The sequence below is a fragment of the Cyprinus carpio genome, chromosome B6, assembly GCF_018340385.1.
Source record: "Cyprinus carpio isolate SPL01 chromosome B6, ASM1834038v1, whole genome shotgun sequence".
NCBI lineage: Eukaryota > Metazoa > Chordata > Actinopteri > Cypriniformes > Cyprinidae > Cyprinus > Cyprinus carpio.
Genome location: NC_056602.1, coordinates 15,016,151 through 15,029,161, shown reverse-complemented (window position 1 = coordinate 15,029,161; position 13,011 = coordinate 15,016,151). Strand labels below are relative to the sequence as shown.

General features: G+C 36.7%; 1 protein-coding gene across 1 annotated transcript in view; it reads right to left on the bottom strand.

The window, feature by feature from the left end:
• Window positions 1–13,011, bottom strand: part of farp2 (FERM, RhoGEF and pleckstrin domain protein 2) — a 52,701-nt gene that overhangs the window by 11,905 nt on the left and 27,785 nt on the right. The window contains exons 11-14 of the mRNA XM_042725814.1: window positions 10,670–10,738; window positions 10,491–10,548; window positions 10,156–10,369; window positions 845–1,026 (exon numbers count right to left, since the gene is read on the bottom strand). Of these exons, the coding sequence (XP_042581748.1) occupies window positions 845–1,026; window positions 10,156–10,369; window positions 10,491–10,548; window positions 10,670–10,738 (523 nt within the window). The remainder of the gene's footprint in view (window positions 1–844; window positions 1,027–10,155; window positions 10,370–10,490; window positions 10,549–10,669; window positions 10,739–13,011) is intronic.

Sequence of the window (13,011 nt, the reverse complement as noted above, 5' to 3'; positions counted from 1 at the left end):
TAGGTAGACCTAGAACCAAGAATTTATCTATAGAATTCATAGTATTTACTTAGAACTTAAAACTACAATTTAATGTACAACGCAAAACCCAGAAATGAACATAAAAATGAATGTAGAAGATAACCTTGAATACACAACCTAGAATTTACGCAAGTTAAATGTTAGCACAGTTCAGAAATTAGAAGTTAATGTAGAGCGCAGAATTTTTCTTTGGAATTAATGTAAAACTTCAAACATAGAGGTTAATATAGAAATTCATGCAGAAGTTATTCAAGAACACAATGTACAACTTCAAACACCAAACCTAAAATTTTACTAAAATATATAGCATATTTTTGAACTTAGTAGGTTAGAAATTAAAGTAGGACCCACAAGTTAACATTGAAACTAATGTAAAAATTGACCTTTAACACATAACCTAAAATTTTACATTTAACTTACAAGTTTAACACAGAACATAGAATGTAAGGTGGAACCTAGAACTCCTTTTAACCTAACTTCGATTAGCTTTCATGTAATATTTCAAAATACTATTGCATATTTAAAGTGTCAATGTCTGATAAATCTAGAAAAGTTGAGGGGTGGGGCAGGGGGTTATTTTAGGTTGGCTGTGCACATCAAGGTTAGCAAAAAGTTAAAAAAGCATCTTAAATCAACCCTAAAAATCACAAAGTCATCGTCATAACCTACAATCTAGCAAGTCCCATCAAAGACCACACAAGCCAAATGGTTCTCTCATTTCTTCAAACTTAATTAAATCTAAGGATGCCCTGAGCTGGGCTTCAACAGTAAACTTTTTGAACTCTTATTCAGACCCGGGCAGGTTGGCATGCGATCAGTGTACCTTCCTCCTGCCCTCTTCGTCTTCCTCTAGTCTGGCAGTGCCCACCTCATTCAAGATGGGGCTCTGCAGGGGTGAAGGCGCCTGGCCGGGAAGACTGAGAGTGGACATCTGGAAAGAGGGCGACAGGCACAGAGGACCCTGGGTGTTGAAGGGAGAGGGCTGTGGGCTGTCAGTGGCAGAGTCTAGGGGATGAAAAACAAAGGAAGACCATTAAATAAAGTTGAGACCATAATAATAATAATAATAATAATATAAAAGTAAATAGTTTAGATTTTTATTAAATTTAATTAAATATTTTATTTTTATTAAAAAACATAAAAAGTAAATAAAATGTTTAGGAGCTTATTAAAATTAAATAAAAAATATTGTAATTTAAATATTACTAAAGCTACTACTACTACTAAGTAAAAACTTAGTAAAAACCTAACACCCAACAAGAACGACCTATCCATCGCAAAAAAAACACTCAGCCATTTATGCATCTAGAAACTGTCAATGCAATAAGCATGTCATTATGTTTTGAATCAAATCAGATATGTGATTTAAAATGCCCGTCATAACATGGCAAATTTGAAATAATAATTATAATAATAAATTGGTCACCAACAATTCTGCCACAGCAATTCTGCCAAGGCAGAAGAGCGAAACATATGATATATCAGGAGGAATCACGAGGCTATTCTCACACATTCAGCTGTCATTTGCAGAGCAATAAAACAGCAACAGGGGGAAAAAAAAACATCACACCTATTTTACCACATGCAATTTTATATATATATAAAAAAAAAATGAAGATAAGAAACCTGAAAAGAAATGACAGTTTACACCATGCCTACTGTCTATAAAAAGGGATAAATACAAGAAGGTGGAAATGGTTTCCTCCTCAGAGAGGAGCAGCTCACGAGGGAAAACAAGAATGTAGAGGCTGGGCATAAACAAGGAACTCCAGATAGAAAAAGGTGGCTTTATGACCCGGAAATAATTCCAGCAGAGGATTATCAGCGATACTGCTGGGCTGGTGAGCCGGCAGTGGTTTACAGTTTAACTGGAGTGTCCCAGCAGGGATGACAAAGGAGAAGAGGGGAGGGAGAGAAGGGGTCCGGAGCCGGGGGTTGGCAGCCAGCCTGAACAAACACACAGGCAGCGCTCTACACTAGAACGAGGCTGTGGAATGTAGCATAAGAAGTGTATCTGAAACTCTAAAACAACAGACAGACTCATCCCAGATTGGGTTTAGTTTCACATTTTGTGTTGAATCCTATTGGTAGGTCATTAGAGTCATAAACTATAGATGATAAATATGTATCAACACTGTTTAACAGAAATGTTTTGTTAAGAAATGAAGTGTTAATACACAACATGCATCCCGAGTTATTCACAAAGAGTACCGTATACCAACTTGTGCACAACTGTGTATCCACTGGTCAGAATTGATCTGTTAAAACAAATGTAACACATAGATACAAAGGACAGGATTTATTTCACTTTATTTCAAAGGTGTGACTTTAAGCTACTTGACTTATCTGTTAAGCACAGATAATGAAGACCAGTGTTTTTATTGTTAACTAAAACTAAATGTGCTAAAATCATTTTCAGCAATTTAAATAAAGTAAAAAAAAAAAAAGAAAAAAAAAAAAGTTGCCTCGCCAACTGACTAAAATACGTACAAAATTTACTAAAAAATTCAAGAACAAAACAAAAAACCTTTCAAATAAAATGAAAAAAAATCTAAACCTAACAATATAAAAGTAAAGGGGAATTCAAAATATTAATACTCTTATAGTAAAATAATAATACTAAAATAACACTGATTACATTTGTACTGAAATCCTACATTTAACGTTGACGAACCAAAAAGAAATCAACATAGAGGGCAAATGGACATCTGATATGGGCTCAGCATTAGCACTGTTTACAAATTCAGCTTATTTATTTCCTGATGGCTAGTACAGTATTTGCAACCACATTCACTCAAGATTTTTACAAGCTAAAACAGATAAAGTTACTTGTATTAGTAACAAAAGACCAGGGCATTAATTTACAAAGAAACTAACTTATCCTTGATTCACTGATCATTTCCCTATTTGTAACATTTAACATATAGGTAGAAGGATTTAAAATGCACATTCTCTCACACTAGTTTTAGCATTGCTTCAATTTTCCTGCCCATCGCCTCGTTTTTCCTCTAGTATTTTAGTTCAACCATAAACTCTGAAAGAAACAATGACAAATAGGTGGCTCAAGATGTTGTTGACACTGGCACTGATCCATGCCATTGAGAACAGCTCCTTAAAGGGATATTTCAGTCAAATATTAAAATTATGTCATTAATGACTCACCCTCATGTCGTTCCAAACCTGTAAGACCTCCGTTCATCTTCGGAACACAGTTTAAGATATTTTAGATTTAGTCCGAGAGCTTTCGGTCCCTCCATTGAGAATGTATGTACGGTATACTGTCCACGTCCAGAAAGGTAATAAAAACATCTTCAAAGTAGTCCATGTGACATCAGAGGGTCCGTTAGAATTTTTTGAAGCATCGAAAATACATTTTGGTCCAAAAATATCAAAAATTACGACTTTATTCAGCATTGACTTCTCTCCCGGGTCTGTTATGAGCGCGTTCACAGCACATCCGGTTCGCGAACGAATCACTCGATGTAACCGGATCTTCTTGAACCAGTTCACCAAATCGAACTGAATCGTTTGAAACGGTTCGCGTCAACAATAAGCATTAATCCACAAATGACTTAAGCTGTTAACTTTTTTAACATGGCTGACACTCCCTCTGAGTTCAAATAAATCAATATCCCGGAGTAATTCATTCACTCAAACAGTACACTGACTGAACCGAGCCAGATAACGAATGAAACATTGACTCGTTCTCGAGTCAAGAACCGGTTGCATCGGTTTTCGGATCACCGGTAGTGATGGGAAGTTCTGTTCTTCTCCGCGAACCGGTTCTTTCGGACAGTATAATTCAATAAACCGGTTGCCGAACACGGTTCACCAGTTCTTTTGCGCTCGATGTAATGACTTCATTGGCGATGATTGCACTTGATTCAAGCCTTCGGTTTACCCGCGCTCATAATATTAGCACAGAATCAGTTCAGAATCGATCACCAAAAGAACCAGTTCGGTTCAGACGCGCTGTGTGTCAGTCTGAATCACGCATGCGCGGTATCATCAGCTCCTCGGTTCTCGAACCGGACGCGTCGGACAGAAACGGTTCTTGACTCGAGAACGAGTCAATGTTTCGTTCGTTATCTGGCTCGGTTCAGTCAGTGTACTGTTTGAGTAAATGAATTACTCCGGGATATTGGTTTATTTGAACTCAGAGGGAGTGTCAGCCATGTTAAAAAAGTTAACAGCTTAAGTCATTTGTGGATTAATGCTTATTGTTGACGCGAACCGTTTCAAACGATTCAGTTCGATTTGGTGAACTGGTTCAAGAAGATCCGGTTACATCAAGTGATTCGTTCGCGAACCGGATGTGAGGTGAACTCGCTCATAACAGACCCGGGAGAGAAGTCAATGCTGAATAAAGTCGTAGTTTTTTATATTTTTGGACCAAAATGTATTTTCGATGCTTCAAAAAATTCTAACGGACCCTCTGATGTCACATGGACTACTTTGAAGATGTTTTTATTACCTTTCTGGACGTGGACAGTATACCGTACATACATTCTCAATGGAGGGACAGAGAGCTCTCGTACTAAATCTAAAATATCTTATACTGTGTTCCGAAGATGAACGGAGGTCTCACGGGTTTGGAACGACATGAGGGTGAGTCATTAATGACATAATTTTGATTTTTGGGTGAACTATCCCTTTAAATACGGAATTAATAAAAATTAAACTTCAAACCACAAATCCTGAATTTTGAATTATGGTTTAATGTTAATAAAAAAAATAAAAAAAAAAGCATTCCAGTAGTTTAAGAAAACTGTATTAGGTTTTAATGAACATCATATTATAGTTGCAGTAGGTAAGGTATGGACACAGGTTATTACAGGGGCTAATGCAGTTTTTGTTTTTAAAGTCATTTGCTGCACTTAAATAATTTTTAAAAGGGTACAAAAAAAGCCTGAAATCCCAGTTACCCAAAAGTGTTTTTTTTTTCAAAGGGAAAAATATGAAATGCACACATACATAAGTACACTATTTTCACATTAGTACATTAAGGTCCTTGTATTTATTTAGCTCTTAATTTCAGAATTAAATTTGAAAAAAAAAAATTAAAAAAAAAAAGTGTACTGAGGAGCCACAAAGCAAAGCACAAGGCAGGTAAAGAAAGGCAAATCTGGTCAGGTTCTCTTTTGTCATCAGATCCCCCAAAGCACTAGGAATACCTCTTTTTTGTATTAAAAACATACTAAAATGTTGTTTCTTATGCAATATTGTGATTCACTGTTACTTAACAGCATTTGTATTTGAAATAATTTAAACGTTTACATTAAAAGCCTAAAAAACCTCTGCAAAAAACATATATGTCTGTGTGTGTAATGTAGATTGTTATAAATACCAAAAAAGTACAGCGATGAATGTTTTTCCCTACCATAACATCTCTTATAAGAAACACTTGAACAGCTACACTACAAAAAAACATTTGTGCCAATATTTAAAATGTGCATGTAAACCAATCAGAACACATGACTAGCTTTTAAAAAATTGCTATTTATCTGGGGGCAAAAATAAATGGTGAAATTCAATACTTACTATGGAGTGTATCTACTATTAAAAGAGGGTGTATCATGTGTTTTGAAATGTATCTAAAGCGCTAGGTTGTGTTGGGTGAGTGCTAAAAAATGGTTCATAGCTATACATAAGAACAATCATGATCCGTAATACAGAAAAACTCTTCAGGGACAACAGGGTGATATTAAAAAACACTGACAGAGCACACTGTGATTATATATTAGTCCAGACTCAAAAACAGTTATGCAACTGGCACACATTCACAATCTGAGATACTGACATGTTTGACAGAAATGAGACATATTTGAAATAAATAAAAATTGGTTTCTTGAAAATAAAGCTGCTTTGTGTGTCAAATGGACAGTGAAATCTAAACCTCCAACAGCTCTCAAAAAACAAACTGTTTACTATGGATGAAGTGAGAGAAGACGACTAGACCAGGAACATTATGGGTTTTCATTAGTGCAGGCTTTGTGAAGCTGAGTTAAAGTAAAAACAGTTTCTGAATTACAGTATTATTTAGTTTAAAAAAAGGTTAATTTGTACTTTATTGGTGACGTTATAAAGTAGATTTGGCACACTTAATGATAATAATAGTAATGGTCAATACAAAGAGAAAGTCAAAGTCATTATGTCCATGGCTCCTGATGTGAAGAAAGCACTGTTAAGTGGATGGCCAAATGGTGCCTTGCCCAGAGTTTAAGAGCAGCCCAGGCCTGCCCTCGCTTGTGGGAGTAGAGAGAGGCTCCAGTAGTTTAAAACCATAGGATGCAAATGAAGATTAAATGGGCCATGTTTTGCTTGCTCTCAAAATGACAATGAGAATGGATTCTTATAGTTAATACTAAAATGGTTGTTGTTTACCACAAAATAGTTCACCTTAGTTGCAAATGGAAAAATGGAGTTTAGTTATATACGTTTAGTTACCATTATATTTACCGTTTTGACAGGAGATACTGGGTGGAGAAAGCAAATGTAATACATTTTAATCATTAAATGGGACTGACAAAGAAATGGAAAGGACAGAAGAGCCTGAGTCACACAGTGAAGTAAAGCAGAGTAATATGGCAGGATATTAAATGGGATTTCAAGAAAGGAAGAGGAAATGACACAAACAGCATTGCCTGCGTCTCATCTTGAGTGCACAGAACTCAATGTACTCCCGGCACACAGACAGAGTTATTCACTCCAGACCCCAGAACAGAAACCCAAGGCATTTATGCGGTCTGGATGTCATACAAAAACACAACTGCACGGAGCTGGTGTTACCTATTAAGGCTCTGTGTAATAGTTTGCATCATTAGGAGTGTCGCTTATATAATGCATTAAGTGAGGTATTAATGAGCGATTAAAGATCAAGTTCAACCTTGAAAAGAGACACCCAAAGGTAATAAGCACAGACAAAAGAAGTGTTTTGAAAGCAAACCTGCAGTACTTGAAGAATAAACCACTGCAAGAACAAAGTGGATACACAAAAGTGACAAAGAAAAGAAAATACTTCAACAAATTATATTACCTGAATCATTTAAAAGAAAAAAAGCTATTTGATAAACGGCAGAAAGTCCACCAATTTCTATAAATCAAATACAAGGCACAAGCAAATAGTTTCTAAACTTAAAGTAAGAAATGTTCACTACATTCATAGAAATGTGCCAAAACTGGATGTACTGTTTACTTTATCAAACCATGATCGTTACTGGGGACTACTGACTGTCACTCCGGTTTCTTTAGGTCCAAATGCTCCTACATGCATGCAATATGCATGAGGTTAGGATTCAAGCTCTAGATTACATTCACTTTCTTAGCAGTTGTATTGACAGCACATTACAATACTCAACCACTTACATTCTTTGATGGAAAGTAAAAAGCTACTCTACTGTTCAAAATGCTGGGGTCTATGAGATTTTTTAAAAGAAATTAATACCTTTATTTTACACAGACACATTAACCTTGATGAAAAGTGATGGTAAAGACATGTATGTTACAAAAGAGTTCTATTTCAAATGCTGTTCTTTTCAGCTGTGTTCATGAAATAACCCTGACAAAACTGCATTACGCAAGTAGAACAACCGTTCGCAACACTGACAATAAAAAATATTTATTGAGCACTAAAATTTTTTTATATATATATATATATATATATATATATATATATATATATATATATATATATATATATATATATATATATTCAAATAGAAAGAATTATTTTACATTATAATAATGCCACAATTTTACTGTATCTTTGATCAAATAAATTCAGCCTAATAGACATAATAGACTTATTTCAAAAGCATTCAAATAAATCTTACTGACCCCAATCTTTTGAACTTTAGCGTCTCTGTTTAGTGTTTATTTATGTGCAGGCCATGGGTTAATGGCTACAATAGTCTACAAACTAAAAAAAAAATTAAATAAATCTACACTGCAAAGCAACATGCACAGATCCAAACTTTTTAAGACAAGTTAAAAAAGTCAGAATGCAAATTTGAAATTGAAACTCGCAAATTCGATGCCAAAAAAGTGTTTGTTATAAATACATGCAACAATGACCGATCTGTGTCTGTAGCTGTCAATATAAATGCAGTCATGTAGACCAATCAGAATAGCTGAGATGCAATGCATGTCTAAAAGGTAAACAGCAGGGGGCAGAGTGGAGCAACTAACTCTAAAGTAACAAAAACCAAAATAACTTCGGCTCAAATTTGCTCTTAGCAGCAATGGCTGTCAGGTCCACTGCTAATTAAATCCCAGCCCTGAGAAGAGTGGTTCATTACTGGAATAGACTTGTGCAGTTATCCTGATACAAAAGTACCTTCATACATGAATGGAAAGCTTATCTTTATAATGTACAGTATATTTTCTCCTTATTCATTTTCATTAAATGAGTTTTCCTCTTCAGACAATTCAGTTCAGCCGTTGAATGAATATTTGCTTTGAAAATCAATGTTGAACTCACTTTAGGACTCCATGAGGTCAAAACATTTATAGGAAAAAAAGTGAAAATGTACTGAAAAAATTTCAATAAAATTTAGCAAATTTGTTTAGATTTCCATTTGATTGCTTTTAAATGCTGGGTCAGATATTATTTCACTACTCTATTTTTACAGCGTGACACTTGAGTAAAATACTTGCTATACACTTCGATATGTCTGAGGGATGTTTTCTTTACCCAGAAAGAACAAGAGCCTGGCATACTGGATATTAAATAATTTTCTGGATTTACATCTAGTAAAATAATAATAATAATAATATTTGCAATGTAATCTTATATGTAATGCATGCAGCCATTATCACATTTCTCCTGCATGCCATGCAGCCCTAATATGGATTTTTTTTTTAAAGTTCACAGCGCAACTTTATTTTGTAGCCATCTAGACTACTAAAATTAAATGTAAATGGTTAATAAGGGATTTAACTATATTTAATCTGAAATATGCTAATAAATCTTACTGTAATACAAGAACTCACAGCACATTATTCAAAAACAATAAAAAAAAGAGAATGAATTAACACCAAAGAGAGAGATAGAGGAAGTACACTGGAAAGGGCATGTGAGAAAAAAAAGTGGTAGATTAAAGCGCTAACAGGAGGTGCCAAGAGTATAAGTACTGATTTTATCAAAATAAGGTGCACAATTAAGTGCTTGGTTATGTTCTGCATTAAAAACCAATGATAACTGCTGCCGTTTAATGGGGTCACACTACATTTTAAGATGGGTGGGGCCTGGTGGGGGCTCCCCAATGCCTAGAGCTCTGAGATTTTGGCATTCCAGCAAGAAGCTGTCTAAATCCGCCCCACTCACAAGTGGATTGCTAAAGAAGAGGTTCTGATCTGGAGGCAGACCTCCATCCGACCCCCAGTCGAAGTCGGAGTCGGAGCTGCCGTCAGCCGAGCCCTCTGTGGCTGTGGGCGGATAGCTGAGCTGCTCCAGCTGCTCCACCAGATCGTTGAACTGCATGGCCGAACTGTCTTCTGAACGCACTGAATACGCAGGGAAGTTAACCATCGAGCTGGCCTCGGATAGGTTCTCAGAACCAGGCAGACGTAGCGAGGATGAGGAGTCGAGACCTCCGAAACCGAGCGAGAGCGAGTCGCCGACAGAGCCTAGTGGAAGGTTATCTAGCGAGCTACACTCGGAGCGGTTGTTGACCAGAGAACTGGTCTCGGATCGGCCGAAAGCACTTTCAGGGAACGCGTCAGCATTGCCATTGAGGTCCTCGAGGCCGAGAGCATATGTAGCGGGCTGAACGGAGACTCTATCGCCATATTCGAACCTCTCAGGACTCTCTTGGTCAAACCCATAACAGTAGGCCTCCGCACCGCCAGCGTAAAATGAAATTTCAGCCGGATCATCATCTATGTACTCTTCGCTAACATGCAGCTGCGTGCAGGATATCGGGATCTGGTAAGGCATTTCTCGAACGCGCATTAACTCTGCCTCAAACGCTTCAGGTGTGAGGAAGCCTGTTTTCGCCGCACTGCTTACGCCATTCACCCCTACTCGCTCGCTATCCTCATTGCCATTTTGGGAGGGCCGTACACTAGGGGAACTACTCTCTACACACACAAACGAGGGGCCGCAGTCTCCTGCTGCCTGGCTATGAGTGGCACCTGGGAAGGCGTAGGTGGACTGGGAGTTGGTCTTGATGGAGTCCTGCTGCATTGGGCTGGGGGCTCTGGCGGATTGCTGCTTCTGCTGGAGATGCACAGGCTGGTTCGGGCTCTCCATCCGCATGGGTGAGCTGGGGGCATGCAGGGAGTGGAAGGAGGCGGTGACAGAGGAAGGAGGTACTAGAGTCCTTAGACTGTCGTTAAAACACAGATTCTGAAACGGATGGGTAAGGTAAAGAGAGTGGATGAAAACAGAAAGTCAGTTGTTATTGTTCTTCATGTTGGTATTGACTGTCGAGAGATTGGCTGTGTCCCTGATCTAAGACTCTACTGACCTGTTTTGGCACATCAGAAGCCAAGGAACGTGTCGACATGCGAATCTTACTGTTCCTCCTGTAAAAACAGCATAATCAGTGCAAAAATAAAGATGCACCACAACAACAGGGTTAACAAAGGATGGTCCAATTTACAGTATAAAACTGCTTTCAGGTGAAACTTTGAAAGAAATATTTACCTCTGGTAAGGAGTTCTTCTCAACCCGCTGTCCCTCACGTAATCAACAAGCTGCTTCTGCGTCCTCCCACTGTCAAATATACACAATGCTTTTTAGAAAACCAAGTAAAAGCTACAATTTGTAATCACAATATTCTTTAAAAAAAATCTGATAATACACTACTGTTCAAGAGTATGGGGTTGGTGAGATGTTTAAATGTTTTTTTAAAGAAACCTCTTATGATCACTACGTTAGTAAAAACTGTAATGTGATATATTATTACAATTTAAAATAACTTTTCTATTTGAATATAATATTAATTTCAAATATTATTTAGTAATATAATACAGCATATTTGAGGAAACCGTGATATTTTTTCCCAGGATTCTTTCATTAATAGAAAGTTTAAAAGAAAAGCATTTTTTAATAGTATAGTATCTACTATAGTAACATTTTACATTTCTTTACTGTCACTTTTCAACAATTTAATGCGAAGTTGCTAAATATAGCGGAAATTGTAGCGGAAATTGTTGCGTAAAATGTGTAGTGCTAACTGTAAGTATGTCCAATAGTACACTGTGTGTACTGACTATATGTATGTGCATATTGCATATTTTCACCTGTTGAAGTCTGTATGGTTATATGTTAACTGTTTCTGCAATTTCTGGTGCACGCTCCCAAGAATTTCACTCACCAAGGCACATGTGCTGTGGTGATGTGACAATAAAGTGACTTGACTTGACTTGACTTGACTATTCATTTATATAAAAAAAAAAAAAAAAAAAAAAAAAAAAAAAAATTAAAAACTCTTTTGACCTCAACCCCTTCTGACCCCAACTTTTCATTGGCAGTGTACCTCACGATATATGGAAAAACAACAAAAAAACTACAAAAAAACTAAATATACTAAATTCTAAAACCACTACAAAAATCCCTTCTAAAAAAATCTTATATTTGAAGTGTTTTGTACGTTGATTTGAAAAAATTTTTTAATAATAAAGAAATAGCTACAAATATTTTTTTAAATCTAAAAAAATAAAAAATAATCATCACATTTGGGATAAACATTTATGGAGTACTGAAAAACTTTATAGTTACTTATGTAATAATCTAATGTTAAGTGCAGAGTTACAGATATTACCCAATTGTACATTACTGTAATTGCACTGATAGTAATTGTGAAACTTTGGTACCAAAAAACTCATTTTGTGACAAATTTTTTTTGCGAAGATTCAGTCAGTTCATTCAATGACTGATTTAACTAGTAAGTCTGTTACAGTGGTTGTGCTGTATGTTTGTTTTTGCTTGGAACTCACAAGGACAGTCTAGAAAGACAAGGACAGTTCTTAGAAATACTAAGAACCAGCACTAAGCCGCAGAACAGGAAACACTACCATGAAAAAAATATTTCAACATTTCTTCTGGTACATCACATTAAATAATACAGGTGCTGGTCATATAATTAGAATATCATCAAAAAGTTGATTTATTTCACTAATTCCATTCAGAAAGTGAAACTTGTACATTATATTCATTCATTACACACAGACTGGTATATTTCAATTGTTTATTTCTTTTATTTTGATGATTATAACTGACAACTAAGGAAAATCCCAAATTCAGTATCTCAGAAAATTAGAATATAACCTTAAGACCAATACAAAGAAAGGATTTTTTGGAATCTTGGCAAACTAAAAAGTATGAACATGAAAAGTATGAACAGCACTGTACAGCACTCAATATGTAGTTGGGGCTCCTTTTGCCTGAATTACTGCAGCAATGCGGTGTGGCATGGAGTCGAGCAGTCTGTGGCACTGCTCAGGTGTTATGAGAGCCCAGGTTGCTCTGATAGTGGCCTTCAGCTCTTCTGCATTGTTGGGTCTGGCATATCGCATCTTCCTCTTCCCAATATCCCATAGATTTTCTATGGGGTTAAGGTCAGGCAAGTTTGCTGGCCAATTAAGAACAGGGATACCGTGGTCCTTAAACCAGGTACTGGTAGCTTTGGCACTGTGTGCAGGTGCCAAGTCCTGTTGGAAAATGAAATCTGCATCTCCATAAAGTTGGTCAGCAGCAGGAAGCATGAAGTGCTCTAAAACTTCCTGGTATACACTGCGTTGACCTTGGACCTCAGAAAACACAGTGGACCAACACCAGCAGATGACATGGCACCGCAAACCATCACTGACTGTGGAAACTTTACACTGGACCTCAAGCAACATGGATTGTGTGCCTCTCCTCTCTTCCTCCAGACTCTGGGACCCTGATATCCAAAGGAAATGCAAAATTTACTTTCATCAGAGAAAATAACTTTGGACTACTCAGCAGCAGTCCAGTCCTTTTTGAAGCGAGATGCTTCTGAC